The 19704-nt window shown below is 44.6% G+C and overlaps 1 protein-coding gene across 1 annotated transcript in view; it reads right to left on the bottom strand.

The window, feature by feature from the left end:
- SLC4A8 (solute carrier family 4 member 8) overlaps window positions 1–19704 on the bottom strand; it is a 99899-nt gene that overhangs the window by 15606 nt on the left and 64589 nt on the right. Inside the window, exons 14-20 of the mRNA XM_063292966.1 lie at window positions 19012–19145; window positions 15438–15683; window positions 13574–13679; window positions 11896–12057; window positions 4300–4413; window positions 2240–2401; window positions 1012–1263 (exon numbers count right to left, since the gene is read on the bottom strand). Of these exons, the coding sequence (XP_063149036.1) occupies window positions 1012–1263; window positions 2240–2401; window positions 4300–4413; window positions 11896–12057; window positions 13574–13679; window positions 15438–15683; window positions 19012–19145 (1176 nt within the window). The remainder of the gene's footprint in view (window positions 1–1011; window positions 1264–2239; window positions 2402–4299; window positions 4414–11895; window positions 12058–13573; window positions 13680–15437; window positions 15684–19011; window positions 19146–19704) is intronic.

A 19704-nucleotide genomic window follows, 5' to 3' on the forward strand; every position in this document is an offset into this window, starting at 1 on the left:
TTCCCAGGATCATCCAGATGTCAGCAGCAGCAGCAGCAGCACAAGCTTTAAGGAGTTGCTAATAGGTGCTGAGTACTTCAAAGCACCTTTTTCCCTTCAACCCAAATTGCTGCATATTTATGATGATGAATCCAGGATACTACACAATCATCATCATCATGAGATCATTAATGGAGTGCCATATGGAGTGCCAAAGCTTTCTATGGCACTGGGTTGCCATGGCTATACATAATAACAAAATAGTGCATGGACCACAAGCTACAGTTAGTGTGGCCGAATCTGAAATGTCATCATTCCACTGCTTCCTCTTTTCCTTTAGCCTGCTTAAAACCCAGACATGGACCTTATCCCCCTAGCAGAAAGCAGAATGCTGGAAAGCAGTTACTAACTCAGTTGTCTTGCAGCTTCATGGAGATAGCTTGCCCACTGTTCTGGGAAACGATGCAGAAAAAATGTATCTTTACTTTCTGTGTATAGGACGGGTTTCTGATACCAACTTCAATGGAGGGGGGAAACGTCCTGGGGGTCTTGACTGGACTAAGCCCCGTTTCTTTAACTAGGCCACAGATCTTCCCCTGGCTTCGTTTGCAAAAGTCAAAAGTACTTTTTGATAAACGCTATTAAAGATGTAGAACCAGTTTGGCATAGTGGTGAAGGCATCAGGCTAGAAACTAGGAGACAGTGAGTTCTAGTCCTGCCTTGGGCACAAAGCCAGCTGGGTGACCTTGGACCAGTCACTTTCTCTCAGCCCCAGGAAGCAGACAATGGCAAACCATTTCTGAAAAACTGCAAGAAAACTGCAGGGACTTGTCCAGGCAGTCTCAGAATCAGACATGATTGAATGGATTAAAAAAAACAAAAACAAAAACTAAAGATGTGTACTTTCAGAATGGGTCTTTAGAGTCAAGGTTGATGTCTCAAGCTAATACAACTCCACTAAGGCTAGGCCTATTTAAAAGAGGGAGAGGAGGTTGCCCTGACATACCCTTGAATGTTCTTCCATGCTTTTACCTTTAACACACCAGTGATGAAGACTGAGAGGCCCATTAGTATAAAGATCATCACTCCAGTTGCTCTTTGTTCAATTATGCCCAGGAATTTAGGTTGCTCCCCAGGAGCTGCCACAGCAGACTCGATTCTAAGACTGTTCACATGACTGATGGAAAGGACAGTGGCAGCAACAAACCAAGGCAACCCCATCACTGAACACAAACCAAGCATGATGGCCACCATGAGAAGGTCCAGGTGGTAGCCACATCCTTTCTGTGGAGACAGAAATCATTAGCAGAGGCCAACTAAAAGCCGGTATCAGTACAGCACTGTGAAACACCAGGCATGACCTAGAGAAGGGGTTACTGGAATCACCCAAAGAATCAAAAGTTAGAAAAGGTCTGGTATATTTGACTTGCTCTGTTGCTTCCTACGCTGATTTCATACAGCGCATGCTTGCCCAAAGTGGCAGGCGTGGACAAAGGAGACCACAAGTGTGTAAGCCAGAGGGATTTATTTGCTTGCCCTTTAAAGAAGCAGACTGGCATGCTGGCAGACCAAGTCTCCTATCAACTTAGAAGGTTCTGAGGTGGAAGAGCGGAAGAGAGGCACGTTTATTATTTCACTTCCTTTTACGCCAGCTCCAGGCTGGTGTAAATTTCTCCCTGTGTTTTTGGTCTGCCTGGAAGATAAGCAAGTGTTAGGAAGAGCAGAGCCCTCTTTCTTCCACTAGCACAACCAAGTTCCTCCATAAAGTCTTCACAGTTGCCTTTGAATTTGGGAATTTGTCAATACCGATTCCTCCCTCTGAGATCAGAGCAATCTGAAAAATACAATAGACCTCAAGGTATTTTCAAAGAAGCAATATAGGATTGCAACCTTGTTTGTCACTTGAAATGGAAATCTGGCACGCCTGGCTTTAGAAAACAGCTTTCCTATTCGCAATATGAAGTAAAGTTATTCCACAGGGACTCCAGATGGCCAATTCAAGAACAGATTTAAAGTTTAATCCCCACCAACCCCAACGTATGTGTGCATTGGACTATAGCTACAATGGTGTATTTTTCACTGTGTCAGTCCTATAAAAAATGTTTAAAGTAGCTATGACTAGCAGGACCCATTGATTTCACTCAAAGTAAAGTTCAACATAGTCTGGATTACACTGCTATTCCACTGTGATTTTACTTCTCACGTCACAGCCACAGAAAGGAAAGCATGGCAAATTATCCAGGACATCTTGCTCTGTTACCTTAAGTTTATGTTCTTTCCTGTTCACAATAACTGCTGTGATTTGTTGGTCCATAAATATCAGTATAGTACAGAGTAATGCTGGGATGATAGCTGCTACCACAGTCCACCAGGGGTTGGGGCCTATTGGGTTAATGAGCCATCCATGGTCATCTGTCATTAGCTGCAGAAAAAAATACGCAGATATAACAGTGTACTCTGCCATGTTTATATGCTCCTGCCCCCCACCCAGGTTCAGCTGCAATTCTCCTGGCTTTCTGAATGTAAATCTATGATTCCTCCTTGGTAGGGGGGGTAGGGATTTAAAATGTTGGCACAGCCTAAGGCTGGGGTACGCACCTTTTCTAGAGCCAAGGCCACACAGTCTTTTGAGTAGCCTGCCTGAGGTTGCCCTCTAAAACGTAGGAGTGGTTAAAACAATGAAATAGGTGGAGCCTGGCTAATAAAAGTGAAATGTGATTTAAGTTAAATTAAACCTATTAAATACTCTTACTAAAATCATTCCCTATAAAGTTAATCTTCTTCCCCTATTACCCCATTAAAAAAAAAAATCACAATTTTTTTCACAGGTTTGGACCCCGCTGTCGGGTTCAGGGTGCTGAGGCACACCTTGGACCAGGTACAGTTATTCCTGCAACCACTGTATGAAATAAGCTGTCTCAGTGTCAACAGATGGTGAGAGTCATCTGTACCGATCCTGACCACAGTTAGGGCAGAGATGAGAATGAGTTATCTTTTCCAAAGCTGCCTGGAATGATGACGATGGGGACATGCCCACTGATGGAGCCACATCCTCTCCATCAGGCATGAATCAGGCAGCAGTGGGGAGGGGGGAGCTGGATGAATCTAAACTGGGCTAAATGCTTGGGAGAAGAGCAAGAGGACAGTAGAAGAAACACAGCTATCAATCTATTTAACACCTCTGGAAGTCTGTTAGGGAGAAGCAGTTGTTTCTTCCATCACGTGAAATATTTAACTGTTTCCCACCTTTCCTGGGAAGGGGATCAAGGACATCAGCTGGACCAACAAAGAGTTTGGTGGCCCACTGGAAAGGAACTGAAGAGGGGTGGAAATAATCAGGCTAGAGAGAAGAGTTGAAGAAACTGCCAGTTAGTTAAACTCTATTCGTAGGATGGTAGGTCAGATCAGTGTTTCTCAACCTCAGCAACTTTAAGATAGGTAGACTGACTGGAGAATTCTGGGAGTTGAAGTCCACACATCTTAAAATTGCTGAGGTTGAAAAGCTCTGTGTTAGATTAATGGTCATTCGACAGTCTCATGAAGTAACAAGGGCATCTACAGATCATAAAGGAGGTATAGCCATAAATAGTATCTGATGTATGAATGTCAGTGCCTCTCCCAGTGCCTCCTATCAAAGCTTGATATCTGAGAAAGCTCATGCTTTTTACAGCAACACAGAAAAATACAAACACAACCAATTCTGGTTTAAGTTTAACAAAGCTACAAAAAGGGTTTTCCCCCCCCCCCCCTATCTCTTCCCTTTGGAGGAGGCTGAAGAGGTGCTCTCAGACCCTCTGCCTCGGCCTATTTTCTACAGGGAGACGTAGAGTGCCCCCTCCTTCTATTTCCCCCAGATTGATGAGATGCAGAATTTCTATCACAGAATATAACTTTCTTAACACACTTTCCTCATCCCTTTGCACTTTAAGCATCTGTCTTCAGATGTTCTTTATGGACTTGCTCCTCTGCCCTGCAAGCTCAGGAAAAGGCGCATCTTCTTTAAAGGCAGGTGCGGCAGCTATATCCACACCCACTCAAAAGCACTTTTTCAATTTCAGATCCAAAATGCAGTGCATCCCTAATGTTAGAAACAGGACATCAGTTCCTGCTCAGCCATACCTACAGCCTTGATCCCCCTTACCCACACATACACAGTTAGCCACAAAATGTGACATCGTCCCTTCCTCCCTAAAGAACACACGAAACAATCTGGGGCAGCCCTTGGCCTCTCTGTTCCAGCTACTCAAGCAAGGGATGTTTTCCACCTACGAAAGCTACCTGCACTTAGAGGAATTCAAGAAGAGGAGGAGGAGCACCTACCTTGAAGGCCCTGGGGACTTGCAGTTTTGGTGATGGGATTCCAATGAAGTAGTCAATTAGGGCCATGGTAACAATGGTTATAAAAATAGCAAAATCGCTTACCAGACAGCGTACCTAAAGAGGAAAAAAACAGAAACTTTTCAACAGGGTTAGGATTAAGATACATAGAACTATTTTTTTTCTTCCTAGCCTTTTTCCCGCAGGTGCAGGGTCTGCTTTTTCAGATCAACTGAATGTTGATCTGTTGGTTGCAACAGGAATTAACCAACTGGCTTGTCACCCGAGCCTGACATCGTAGGCTGAGAGAAGGGACTGGCCCAAGGCCACCCAGCTGGCTCTGTGCCTAAAGCAGGACTAGAACTGGAACCTTAACCACTAGATCAGACTGGCTCTCTCTACATAGGACTTGATCTGTGTACCTAAATAATCAGTTCCAGATAAACCAGTTGTTGGATATATGATTCTCATATTGCCCACCAGGATGCCTGCTGGACATTAAACAGATACACTGCCTGCCTGTCATGTTCTCATTCTAATGTATGGTTAACATTGTAATGTTTCACATGTCATTCTCTGTTCCGTGTTCTTTCACCCGGGGTTTTTCCATTCTTTCGCCCTCTCTTGTTTTGAGGGCTTGGAATGCATGTTTGGGTTTGCGCTCCTGTTCAAGGTTACTTTCCCAGGCGCGTCTAACGGCTTCCAGCACCTGGGAGGGGGAGCGTCCTGACGGGCGACGGGGCGGGACCTGCTCACAAGCAAGGCTTTTAAGTTTGTATTTGGCGCGCTTTTGCTCATTCTCAGCTTTCTCTGTATTTGCATACTATTCCTTTAATAAATCAGTTATCTTTAAGCCCGAGCTTGTGAGACTGAGTATTTGGGTTTAGGCAATCATTACATAAAGCTGAGAATCATTTTTTTTCCATTTTCCGCTGGCCCCATCCAATCCTTGGATAAGAGGGAACGCCAGCGATGACAGAACCTCAATTTCGCGTAAGTGAGGGAGGCGAAGAAGAGCGGGAGGTGGCCAAAAGCCGGCCAGCGCTAACCTCGAGAGCGCAAAGAGCAGCACGTCGGGAGTTGCGAGATACCCAATTGGACGAGCTGCTAACATCCATACAGGAGAGTCTTAGGAGTGAACAGAGATCTGTTATGGAAAGAACCACGGGGAGGGGGTCTCCCCAATTGGCCTGGGAGCACGAAGTCCCCTTGTCACCAAAGGTGGTGATAACCAACCAACCCCAGGAGGAGCCGGTCACTCCGGCCCGTATGAGGGCATTGGAAGATAAAATGGATTTAATAGTGACGATCCTCAAGGATCTACCCAGAGAGGATCAGCCCAGAGGGGCAGAGCCCACCCCGGAGGATTGGGAGGAAGAGCCGTCACAGTACCCCAGGCACAGCACCCTGTCGACCCGGGGGAGAAGTAAGACTCGATCAGCCCATCAAAGGGGAGAGCGAGAGGCAAGACCCCCTAGGGATCGACTACCTGTGGGGGCTCGGCGTACGCTGTCATTCGCGGCACCGCCACAGCCAGCTGAGCCGGCAAGAACCTTCCCACCATTTGGAGTGAAGTTTGATGGGGATCCCGCAACGCTCTCCTTCTTTATTACGAATGCCAAGCATTATATAGAAGATTGGGGTCGGAACTTTCAGTCTGAACACGGCAAGGTCAATTTCATTGCCAACAAGCTGAGAGGAAGGGCAGCAGATTGGTATGTGCAACTATGCCAAGCTGAGGCAACTGAGTTAGAGGACTTTGATGAATTTTTGTGGGCACTCAAGGAGCATTTCGAAGACCCCCTAGCTCAAGAAACGGCCAAAAATGACCTGCGCAAACTCTACCAAGGGTCCCTCTCAGTTGCTAAATATGCGTTGGAGTTTAAAGCTTTAGCAGGAAAAGTGGAAGACTGGTCTGAGCCAACAATCATCGAATTGTTCAAGCAGGGGCTAGAACCCGAAATCCTTCGATGGGCGCTAGGCAGAGACGATCCCAAAACGCTATATGGGTGGATTCAGTTGGCGGGAAGCGCAGAAAATGCCCTACGAACCTATGCCCATACCAAGGAGCTTCGACAAACACGTCTCGCTAGAGGGGCGCGCACATCTGGACTTGCCAGCCGCCCCAAACCAAAAACCTGGGAAGAAGAGAGGGAGCAACGGTTCTCCAAGGGTCAGTGCCTCAGATGTGGGAAAGAAGGACATCGAGCCACTTCGTGCCCAAGACGCCGTCCAGAGGAACGACAGACGAAACCCACGGTAAAGACGCCTGCTCCTGCTCCACCGCGAAAACTGAAGGCAGCCCTCGCGGAACTGGACCCCCCAGACCTTCCCTTCGGTGAAGAGGAGGAAGAGTTGCAATTCGAGCAGCCGGCGGGAAAAGCCTACCACCTGCCCTGAAGGGCGCCCTAGGGCAGGTGGAAGAAACCGGGCGTAACCATGATTCGGTGAGTGGAAACTTCCCCACACTGACTGTTAAAGTTAAACTAAGCTCAAAAACCAAAACGGTGGAAGTGTGGGCCATGCTAGACTCGGGTTGCTCCCGTTCCCTGATGCACCCTGATGTCGTAGCGGCTCTGGAACTGCCCACGTTCCCTTTGCCAAGACCCATGATTTTCACCCAATTGGATGGAACTATGGCGGGAGGGAAGGCAGTCAATCTTTCCACGGGACTGGTCGCTTTGCAGATGGGCTCCCATCAGGAAAAGCTGCCATTTGTGGTAGCTCCAGTGGGGGGTCCTCTGGTAATCTTGGGGATGCCTTGGTTTGTGAAGCAAAACCCTTTTATCAACTGGCTGCATAGAACTGTGACGTTTGCAGATGGATTTTACAAAGTACCCGAAAAGGACCTACTGGAGGACATGGAGGGTGGTGGGGTAGCGTATACCACTGTGCAAACGCTTCAACCTCTTGAGGGGCTACCCAATCAGTACCAAGATTTTGCTGAAGTATTTGGGGAAAAGGAAGCAGATCGCTTGCCACCCCACCGAAAAACGGACTGTGCCATTGAGTTTTTACCTAATGTAAAATTGCCTCACCCAAAAATATACCCCATGTCTCCCAAAGAGCTTACCACGCTAAGGGAGTTCATTGACAAAAATCTAGCTAGAGGTTTCATTGAGCCGGCAAATTCCCCGGTAGGAGCGCCTGTCCTATTCAGGCCAAAAAAGGATGGGTCATTAAGGCTTTGTACCGATTTCCGCGGGCTCAATGCGGTCTCAATATTAAATAAATATCCTTTGCCCCTGATCAAAGATATGTTATCACATCTGGCCAGAGGCAAAATCTTTTCAAAACTGGATTTGAGAGAAGCCTACTTTCGCATTCGCATAAGGGAAGGGGATGAGTGGAAGACAGCGTTCAACTGTCCTCTTGGGGCTTTCCAATATAAAGTCTTACCATTCGGGTTATCTGGGGCACCTGGGGTTTTTATGCAACTAATCAATGAGGTCTTGCATGACCACCTATTTAAAGGGGTACTGGTATATTTGGATGATGTATTGATTTATACTGAAACCATGTCAGAACATATCCACCTGGTGCGTCAGGTACTAGCTAAATTGCAAAAAGCACAGCTGTATGCAAAACTGTCAAAATGTGCCTTTCATCAGTCGCAAATTGATTACCTAGGGTACCGGATTTCAGCTCAGGGCATTGAAATGGACCCTGCAAAAGTAGAAGCCATCGTGGCATGGGAACCTCCCCGTACCAGGAGACAATTACAGAGTTTCCTTGGATTCTCTAATTTCTATCGAACATTCGCCCAAAATTTTGCGGAAATCGCCCTCCCCCTTACTGAACTGTTAAAAACTAAAGGACAGGGGGATACGCGACGTTCAAAGAACCCAGGCGCGCTCCTTAAATGGACTCCCGCCTGTCAGCAAGCGTTTGAAGCGCTGAAGCAAATCTTTACCACAGAACCGGCTCCCTAATTTCTTTTGGGGGGGCAATATGTCATGTTCTCATTCTAATGTATGGTTAACATTGTAACGTTTCACATGTCATTCTCTGTTCCGTGTTCTTTCACCCGGGGTTTTTCCATTCTTTCGCCCTCTCTTGTTTTGAGGGCTTGGAATGCATGTTTGGGTTTGCGCTCCTGTTCAAGGTTACTTTCCCAGGCGCGTCTAACGGCTTCCAGCACCTGGGAGGGGGAGCGTCCTGACGGGCGACGGGGCGGGACCTGCTCACAAGCAAGGCTTTTAAGTTTGTATTTGGCGCGCTTTTGCTCATTCTCAGCTTTCTCTGTATTTGCATACTATTCCTTTAATAAATCAGTTATCTTTAAGCCCGAGCTTGTGAGACTGAGTATTTGGGTTTAGGCAATCATTACACTGCCTGATAAGAAAGTAATTAATTACTCCCCAAATCTCAAAACAAATTTCATGAAATTTCAGTGCTCATGCAAGGTAATCAAAAGTGGCTTTGAACTCCTTGTACAAGAGCTTGTATGATTTTGAGATCTTAGGAGCTGTGATGAAAAATTTGGAACACAGGAAAAGGCAGGGCAGTTTTATTTACGAGAAATGTTATTTGTAAAAATTCTATCTTCTGTTTTCATTGTTGAAAGGAGCCAAATCTCAGACAAATCTAGTCATGCATCATCTGTTCTTCTTTTCCAACCTTCTCCCACCCTTTGCTCAAGGCAAGATCTAGTAGGGAGGATATGATACTGGTTCATCTAACTCATGAGCAATTGCAAGCCTCCAATATTTTCAGTCTGATGGGCACATACAGAATTTGAGGTTGTGCTGTGATGGTCTGGTTCACATATTAGATTATGGCACAGTGTAGCTAGTTTTAGATTTTGGCTTAGGCACTGTGGATTGTAAGCCATGATTTGTGTTTTATCAAACACAGCCATTGCTTGATTTGAACCTAGGTAAATAATACCCTGCATTTTGTATACAACAGACTTTAATCAAACAGTCTGCCCCAAGGTTTGAAAACATAATAATAGTCCTACAGGACCTGCCCACCCCAGGCACCTGATTGACCCCATGCGGTTTCCGTGGGAGCCTGGGGCTTTTCCCAAAGCTCTAGCATGTGTCTCGGGCAATGCCCTCATCGTGACTTGGAATGAGCAGGTGGTGGGGGCGCTGGGCTGAATTGTGCCTGTGTGGACTCTCTATGCATGTGGATCTTCTAGAGCGCCATGGTCCACTGAGCAGCTTTGAGAGGTGAAGTGACACAAGAGACGCCTAGAGCTCCACTGGAGAAGGAGAAAGCGTGAAATCAACCAAGCACAGGTAAGAGCTTTCACTAGAACTCACCCTGTGGCAATCAGGGCTGCAAGGCACACTTACTTCTCCACCATTATTAAGTCTGCAGATAGCTGCCCAGCAGCCCTGTTTTGGGTGATCAGGTCCCTTCTGCATAGGGAGGAACTGGGGGAGTTCTTCTAGAGTCACTGTGAAGAATATTCTCAGCATCTGCTAGACAAAGTTGCTAGACTTTGTTCAGAGTTGGATGCTAGCTGGGCAGATCCTTTGGAAGTGACCAAGACAAGTCTAAGCCCTTTTATCTGGGAGGAGTTCAAGTCAGTTGGTCTTGAGGAAGTGAAAAGGGTCCTCACGACTATGAGTTTGGCCACCTGTGTCCTCGGCCTATGCCCCTCTTGGTTGGTTAAGGCCTCCCAAGAGGTAGCGTGTGGTTGGGTCCAAGTGGTGGTTAATGCCTCTTGGTAGGAGGGGGTGGTACCACCTGCCTTGAAGGAGGCAGTGGTGCACCCCTGTCTCCAGAGGCCATCCTTGGACCAACAGCTCTTGACAACTTTCATCAAGTCTTCAACCTTCCCTTCTTAGGGAACACTGTTAGAGGGTGGTTGGCGCTCAGCTACAGAGGGCCCTGGACGAAGTGGACTATCTGGGCCCTTTTCAGTCTGGGTTCAGGCCAGGGTACGGTACTGAGATGGCATTGGTCATGCTTGTTGATGACTCTGGAGGATTCAGGACAGGGGTGGTACAACCATCCTCACCCTCCTACATCTCTCCGCAGCTTTCAATACAATCAACCATGGTATCCTTCTGAGCTGGCTTTGGGGACTGGGAGTGGGAGACCCCTGCAATGCGGGGTGCCTCAGGGCTCTCTCCTGTCCTCCTTAATATCTACATGAAACCACTTAGTGCGGTCATTTGCCAGCATGGGTGTGGTATCATCAGTACACTGATGATACCCAATTGTACACCTCCACCCTGGGCCGAGCAGGTGATGCTGTCATGGTGCTGACCCAGTACCTGGAGGCTATTAGGGTCTGGACGGAGAGGAACTGTCTTTGACTCAACCCTGGAAAGATGGAATGGCTTTGGGTTTCTGGCCCCCCCGTCTGGGGAAAGGTCATCTTTGACTCTGGACAGGGTTGCACTTTCCCAGACAGAGCTGGTATACAATTTGGGGATTCTCCTGGACTCATGGCTACTGCTCGATGAGTGGATGGCAGACGTGGCTAGGGGGGCCTTTGCAGATTCATCTTCTGCACCAATTGTGCCCTTTTCTGGACCAGGAGGCCTTGCTCATGATCACTCATGTCTTGATCACGTCCCGTTTGGATTACTGCAACATACTCTATGTGGAGCAGTAGCTCTATCTTGAAGACCACCTGGAAGTTACAACTGGTCCAGAATGCTGTGGCACTCACAGTGTTGTGTGTCCCTAGGTTTGCCCCTATTATGCCCCTCCCAGTTTTCTTCCAGGTACAATTGTAGGTGCTGGTTATTACCTTTAAAGCCTTACATGGCATGGGACCAGGTTATCTGCAGGACCACCTCTCCTGGAGGACATCTGTCCATCCCACCATAGTGAATAAGGTGGGCATGCTCCAGGCCCCTTCCCTTAAACCCTGCCATCTTGTGGGTCCTCAGAAGTGTGCCTTTTCCATTGTAGCCCCTGCCCTATGGAACACACTCCCCCCACCCCCCAAGATCCAACAGGTTCCACCCATCTATCCCTCTGGAGAGCGCTTAAAACCTGGCTCTTCCTCCAAGCGTTGGGATAGGGTGAGGTCAAGGTGGGATGAGAATGTGGGTGCATCAGAGAAATATGGCTGTAGCACAAGGTTTTTCTGATTTTAGTTTTATTGCTATTGGTTTTATACTGTATTTATATTGTTTTCTTGGTTGTGAGCTGCTCAGAGTTGTTTTTAAGATGGCCAGCTATATAAATGTTTCAAACCAAAAAACAAACAAACAAATGAATCTGGTCAGTGCCCTTCTTAGCCTAGCCTTTTGTGTCTTACAGTGGCCAACCAGATGCCTCTGGAGTACTTGAAAGGAGAAGGTAGAAACTTATCCTTCTCCCACCATTGTTCCCCTGAAACTGGTATATGGAGATATCCTGTTCCCAACCCAGTGATAACACTGACTCTCAAGACTGCACTGTGTAGGTAAGACAAAAAAAAAAACAGAAATTCAAAGAGAACTAGACTTCTATCTAAATGCAGACTGGCTCCAGTGCCTAGAGATGCGGGGAGGGATTAGTTTTAATTCCCAGCCATGGTAATTATGCACACAGTGAAATCCATCCAGCTAGTCACCATTATGCAGAAAAGCAGACAGCAGGAATTAGAGTTCCACAACTAGTGTTAAGCTGCTGGCATTTACTTACTTTTGTGGGAAAATAGCCACTGCCCCTAAAATTCTTCAGCGTGCTTGACAAAAAATAGGTAGAAAAGAACAAGATGCAGGACCAGAAAAGAACATCAGGGGTATAAGGCCCTTTGGCTCCACATGAAGGTCCTGTGAATTCTCCATGCATCTCCCGACATTGCTGATTAGACAAAAGAATTTAAAAAGAAACAGTGGCAAAAGGTACAGTGACTTCAGCAAAGATATGGGGCTACCTGTGGATAAACTACAATGAGCATCTGAACAAGTCAAGGTTCATTAATTCTAAAATGAAGGAAACATCATACAAAAACTGAAATTAGATCTCAATTCCAGTTAAATGCAGGGTTCTGTCCCCAAGCAACAAGAACCTGCAGATGCTTAGATGCAATTGTACAAATTTAATAATCCTTTTGGGAAAATATTAAGTTCACAATCCAGAACATTGTCAATACATGCATAAAAGAAGGGTTTAATGTTTAGTATCAGAGTAAAGCAGGGCAGGGGAGAGATGGAGATGAAAATGAAATCTATGATAGGGCATTGGTATATTCACATCCTGTACCTTAAACCAAAAAAGGAATAGATTACTCTGGAAGTGCCCTTCACAAAAATTTCTACACCTACCTTTGAGTGGGACAGAGGTTTATTTTTGTGAAGGGCACTTCCAGATTAATCTATTCCTTTTTTGGTTTAAGGTACAGGATGTGAATATACCAATGCTCTATAGTAGATTTATTGAGGACTGATTTATTAATCCTAATAAGGTCAAAGTGTGAAACAAATGTAAGAGCAGAGAAGCTTATGTAGTTCAACAAATATTATGCAGTAATATTTATTAAAAGCATCAAATATCACAATTTCAATCATTTTATAAGCAATTGCTTAATTATTGTTTGGATAATCAGCAGCATAGCATTTGACAAACATATGCAAAATAGAACACATATATGCCCTGCCAACTTAAGAACAGCTGTTTTCAGATTTAATTAAAAACCTAGTTTTGCCAAAATTAACCAATAACTGCTCTCCTTAAAAGGGTATTTATTGTTTTTCAAATGTCTACAAATTATTTCTTTGATGCAAGACCAATGAAACATTAAGGCTTCAGCTATCAAAATAAGCAGGAACAAAAGGAGAACTTGCTGGATTGGGCCAAGGATCTGTTTTCTGGCTACCCTGTGGTTTCCTTTAGCAAATGTAGCAAGTAGCTAGATAATTATTCCATGAATGTATGTACTCTCTTTAAAAAGTCACCTGTGCTGGTAGTCAAGAGCACATGCCTATTCCTAGTGATTTGCAGTAACAGGACTCCTCACAGAAACCTCCATCTAATGGCCACCCTCATAACTCTTCACCATCCCATTTCTGAAATCCAGTCAGGCTCACATGAGAGCAAAAACACAATGCTTTTTAAGTAGACTACTGTACTTATCATGCCAGCTTTCACTTTAAAAGAAAAGCACCTGTAGGGGAACTTAAGCAAGAAAATATTCCTGATGTCAATTCCTAATATACACTGGCCTTCCCATCAAAAGTTATTTTTCCTCCCTCCACCAGTCGTTTTGTGAACATGAAATGTACGTATGTAATTCTTTGTCCCATTTGGAAAGACTAATGTTCTATTCTGATCAATCGTTTTGTCAACCGTGCATAGAGTGCCGGGCTCATATACTTACAGAGACTGTGAGGTTAGCCCAGGCAACTTTTGAAGGATCAATCTTCTTGCTGTTCCAGTACTTCAGAGTATCATTGCTGGGTTTTGCAGGAGCTCTGCATCTGCAGCTAGTGGGCACAGGAAAGGGTTAATGAGCATCACAAATACAACCATGTTTACTTCTGAAAGCCAAAGTCTCTGGTCCAACAGTTTTTGAAAGTTTCTATATTGTTTATTTGCTTGATTTGATTTATATCTTATTATTTTGTAAAGGCAACAAACTAATGCTTCCTTCTCCTATTTTCCCCACAACAACCACTGGGTGAGATGGGTTGGGCTGAGAGAGTGACTGGCCCAAAGTCACCCAGCTGCCTTTCATGCCTAAGGCGGGACTAAAACTCAGGTTTCCCCACTCCTAGTCCAACAACTTTAACCTTTCAACGAAACTGGCTCTCAATTGTTTGTCTAAACTGAGACAAAGGTAGTATAGAGCCAACACAGAAGCAAATATGTCTACAAGGTTTTTAAACTTTACCATTTTTGCATGAGTTTACAAATCACGGGACCAATTACCATTGGGCTCAACTGAAGATGGATGAAATAGCAAATAAATTGCTTGGCTGCAAAAACTTGAGAAGTTGTTGGCCTTTGGATGACTTCATGTCAGAGTTCAAAACACTTCCGAAATGATGGCAACAACCTGTGTCAATGTAAAACAGCTGTTTCGTAACAACTGTTCTGGGCTCAAAAGGAGGAGGGGGCAGTTGAATTCAAAATGTTTTGCACACGTTTACTAACAACACTGCTGACCTTTAAAAAGTATTTCAATCTTTACTAATGAAAAATAAAAAAAATCAACAATTATATGACAGTACAATTTCATTTTAATAATATATTATAGGAATTGTCTGAAGACTCAGCTATCTCTTTGATAACTCTGATAGCTCAGCTGTCCAAATTTAAATTATTTCCTCCATAATTCATCCCCTAATATCAAAGGAAATATTGAGCCTCTTCCAATACATCAAGGAAGTAGGTTCTATCCATGAACTACAGAATGGATTAAACTCTGCAGGCAATAGAGCCATACAGACTAGCTACATGTGCTATGCTGCTGCTCTCCTCAGTGTTTTCTCAAAAAGAGCTCTACTTATCTTTGTTCAGACACAAAGAGCATTCTCCCCTGTAATCGAGGACACAGAAGAAACAAGGTCTTATTCAAGCAAAGGCAAAGAAAGCTCTCACCAGATGTCATGAGTACTGATGGCGAGCAGGAGGCAGCCTCTATCCAGGGGGGAAAACACATGCGTGGTACTGAGGGGTTGAGCAGCCATTCAAAGAGACACAGATCAGACCCGCCTTAACCTTTGGGGTTTATCTGTCTGGGTTTTTCCCACGCTTCTTCAGTTTGTTAGGATTCTGTTTTATGTAGCAGTAATAAACTCTAGAGACCTACTCCTCATCTCAGCATGAATTCTGACTGTTAGGACACCAGGCATCCTTACTCCACAGGAAGACAAGAAGGACAAGCAGTGAGTCAAGAAGATATTACATACATAAGGCAGGGCCAGCCTGTGCAGCTCTCTCTTTTACCAGGCAAGAGCTTTTGCGGCTCAAAAAGGGGGTTCAGCCAAGGGCTACAGATGGCCCGTTTATGCTATGTACTATCTCAGGCCTTCACACAAGGACCTAACTAGGGCTTCTATATCTGCTCCAATGAGCCTACTGTACACCAGCTCTTACTTAACTACTGCTGGGTGATAGTTGCTTCTTTGTTTCCTATTTCTGTACAATAAGGAACCTCACACCAGTTGATGCATATCGAAACAAATCAACTCAAGTATACCATTTTTTGTTCAAAATAGAAAAAAACAACACAGACTCACTAATATAAGGTCAGATGGTCCAGGTTGTTGTGTATGTGAAATGGGTAAGTACTTTGCAGCTGAAACAGCTTCTCGATGGACTCAAAAATGAAAATGAGGCAGATCAAAGAGGCAAAAGCTTCTTCCGTAAACCGAGTGAAGTAGCAGATCAGAGAGCTAGCGTCAGTGGCTACAAGCACGAGGCACATGAATGTTATCCACAGGCCAATGCAGGTTCGTAGAGCAAGATAAGAAAGGCTGTAGTCTCTGCAAGGTGTGCCAAAGATGGGAAGTAAGGAGCACTGCATGCCAAAACAGTTCTGATCATAGAATTACAAAACTGTTGAAATGCAGAAATTGTTTAGCTCCACTGGTTGTCCGTTAATTGATCAGGACCTTTTCTCCACTCCTACCCAATCCTACAGAAATACACAGCACAGGCCAGCAGGAAACATAGCAGAATAGACTGGAATATCTTGGATTTTGAGCAACACGTGCATGTGGATATAAGACCTTATAACCTAGTCCAGCCTTTCTCAGACTTTGACCCCGGAGGAACCCTTGAAATATTCTTCAGGCCTCAGGGAACCCCTGCACTTTCAGGCTCAAAGACAGGCCAGAAGTTACAAAATGATTATATTCATTTCATGGATAGGCCTGTATATACGCACTAACACTGTTCTTAAACTAAAAAGAAAGAAGGAAACTTACCTCTTCAATGTGAAGTTGCCCAAATTTTAAATAATTTTTTAAATAAATCATGATCTCCCAGGGAACCTCCAGTGACCTCTCGTGGAACCCGAGGGTGCCATGGAACCCTGGCTGAGAAACCCTGACCTAGATGATTCCTTCCCTTTGACAGCTACAGATGTAACAAGACTGTTGTAAACAGTGGTGGTGGTGGCTTTAAATTCAGGTGGCTATTGTCATGTGATAGTTGCATTTTTGCAGGAAGAATGTATTGATTAAATTCATGCCCATTCTTGCCACTCCTTCTCTTCCTTGCCAATATTAGTATAGATCATTCCATCTGACATTATCAAAGGAAGCATCACAGCAGAAGCACCACTGAACTTCGCCATAATGGAAGAATAGTTCTCCAATTTTAAGAGTCAAGGATGCTCTTTTCACATGGTGTTTAGTAGTATATATAGTCACAATACAACTTTCTGGCTCTGCAGAAATCCACAGATAAAGAACAAAGCTCATGAGAAAGAGAACTGAATCCACTGAAACGAATGCACCTTTTCTTTCAAAATACCATCAGGCAAGGAGCTGTCCCTTATTTAGTCCCTTGGCCATGGTTGTTCCTTTGTTGTTGGCTGCTGTTTCACTGAGGGTGGTGGTTAATAAGCTGAGTAAGTGACCGAGTTTTAGGGGCTAGCCCGCAGCTCATGTCAGAAGGGATCATGCCACTGAAGAATAAATGATGAGGAAGAGGCACCAGAAGAAATGGAGGAGTAGAGAATGGGGTGAATCTGGAATGAATACACCTGAGTCAAGCCTTTGATCTATTTCAGCAGGACTTCTCTTATATTCTTATGAAAGAAGGTTCCACGCACTTCCATGCCTACTAAACAAGGATGGGAGTAAAATGGATTGTGCTACAGCTGATCAAATGTCAAACAGATACAGCAACACTAGTCTTTTTAGAAACAAGATTATAAAACTACAGGTAGTCCTGACTTACCAATCACAATTGGGACCGGCAACTCCATTGCTAAGTGACCTGGTCATAAAGTGAAAAGTCACGTGACTGCACCCAACTTATAACCCTTATAACTTACTATCCTTGAAGAGTATCCGAAAGCTACAGCTGGTGCAAAATGCAGCCGCACAGGTGATCTTGGGTTTCCCAAGATCAGCACATGTAACCCCTTTGCTCCACGAGCTGCATTGGTTGCCAGTATGCTTCCGGGTCCAATTCAAGGTGTTGGTTATCACCTTTAAAGCTCTATATGGCACGGGTCCAGGTTACCTAAGGGACTGTCTCCTCCCCATCACATCAACCTGTCCCACCTGGTTGTGCAGAGAAGGCATGCTACGGACCCCGTCTGCAAGAGAATTCCAACTGGCGGGGCCCAGGAGGAGGGGCCTTCTCTGCAATAGCCCCTACCCTTTGGAATATCCTTCCCCCGGAGGTGAGATTGGCTCCTTCCCTCCTGGACTTTAGGAAACAGCTAAAGACCTGGTTTTGTAATTATGCCTGGGGCGGGAGAGAGAGTAGCCATTCTTGGGGGTGGTTAGTTTCTTAGAAGGACCCTGCTCTGCTTGCAAACCATAAAGAACTTCCAGCCTTCGAGGTGTTTATTATATTTATTTTATTGTGTATTATAGTGTTTTACAGTTTTATATTTTTATTTATGTTTTATTGTAAACCGCCCAGAGTCCCTTTTGGGAGATGGGCGGCGATAAATTTGATTAATAAATAAATAAATAATAAATAACATTAGCTCATCAGTTCCGGCAGTGGTTGTCAAGGTAATCACTGTGGGTCGTTAAGCATGATGTCACGTGACCATGACTTGCAACTTCCTGCTGGCTTCCCCATTGACTTTGCTTGTTAGAAGCTAACTGTGAAGGTCGCAAATGGTGATCACATGACCATGGGATGCTGCGACCGTCATAAATGTGCACCGGTTGGCAAGTGCCTGAATCACAATCACATGACTGCAGGGATGCAGCGACGTCGACAACTTCAAGGACCAGTCATAAGTCTCCTTGTTCAGTGCCACTGTAACTTCAAACGGTCACTGAACAAGTGGTCAGCAAGCAAGGACTACCTGTAGTGGCTGAAAACTATAAACACTGATATGGGTTGGCTACTGATAAATGATTGCCCTTTATAAGACCTTTATAAAATTTCCACTTTGGAATTATCACAAAGCTAGAATATCTTCATTAGTTTCAATTAAAAATTGGATAAATTATAAAGAAGCATTTCAACCCCTCTCTTCATTCAACCTAACTATTTCTCACAAGCCATGCAATCTTGAGGTTAAATCCACAACGATTTACGCAGGCAGTGGGGAATTACAGAATATGAGTGGAATAAGCCATTGAAGAAATAACAATGGGAACTCCCAGGCAACATGGCACTTCTTTAAAAGTCTGTAACATTTCTGGCCACACTCATGTTTTTGATAGGAATCTACCAACATCCCAGATTAGATTACCTCTGTCTACTATTCTGGATGTGGAGTTGTTGTTATCCATCAGAGCCAGGGTTTGAATCTGAAGGGAGGAGAGAAATAACTGCTCACAATCAGCATCTGGGTTGGGAATACTAATCATAACCATTGCTGGGAAGTGGAAGGGGATAGGACACTCCCTCTCTTCAGACAGAATGTAGTACCGTACATCTTACCACATGCATCAAAACCACGTCAGAATTTCCCATTTTCGGCCTTATTAGCATCTCTAGCTGCCTAAGCATCCAAATCAATACAAGCCTACAATACTGCTGCCTAACTATACTCTTTTTTTTAAAGAGGGTGGAGAGGTTACCAATAAGAAATGGGTTAGTTAATTTATCTCTGTTTGGTCCATCATCATCATCATTATCATCGTCCCTTGTGAAAGTGCACAGCCTTACTTGCAGAACTTGTACAAAATTTTCTCGAAAACCAATACTGGTCCGGTACTTCCCAAGACGGTGAGAGGCTGGCCAGCGAAGAGAGAGTAGACCAGTCCAGTAACAGAGGCGCCAAGCAAGGTTTCTATAGTACTCTGCAGGTTTCAGCACAAACAGAAGAAGAGAAGAGCTGCTGTAGAGGGTCAGACTGGCAGTACATGCAGCCACTCCCTCTTTCGGATTCAGCGATCAGAAAAGAGGCTGCGCAGTTTAGCTGCTTTAATCTCCTCTCTCTGTGAGTTATCATTAAAGACAGGTCAAGATGGCAAGCATTGGTTCTTCCAGTTAGCAGGAGCTGAACTTTATTTAGGGGTACCTAAGAAGCTAACTTTCTTCCTTCATCACACATTTATTTTAATCCAGGAAACAGATTTGTTGTGGTGTAGGAAAAGCAGCACTTTTGCCTTATGTCATGTATCCACATTAAGAAAAATGGCAATGTTGGCAATTTCAGCTTCTTATCTTCTGAAATGCTTCTCAAATTACCTTCTATTGCAGATCAACATCCCAAATAATTACCATTCTTTGATCTATGTTCATGCACTTTTTTTTTATCCATTCAATCGTGTCCAATTCTCAAAGACTGCCTGGACAAGTCCCTGCAGTTTTCTTGGCAAGGCTTTTTCAGAAGTGGTTTGCCGTTGCCTCCTTCCC

Source organism: Candoia aspera, chromosome 2, assembly GCF_035149785.1.
Source record: "Candoia aspera isolate rCanAsp1 chromosome 2, rCanAsp1.hap2, whole genome shotgun sequence".
NCBI lineage: Eukaryota > Metazoa > Chordata > Lepidosauria > Squamata > Boidae > Candoia > Candoia aspera.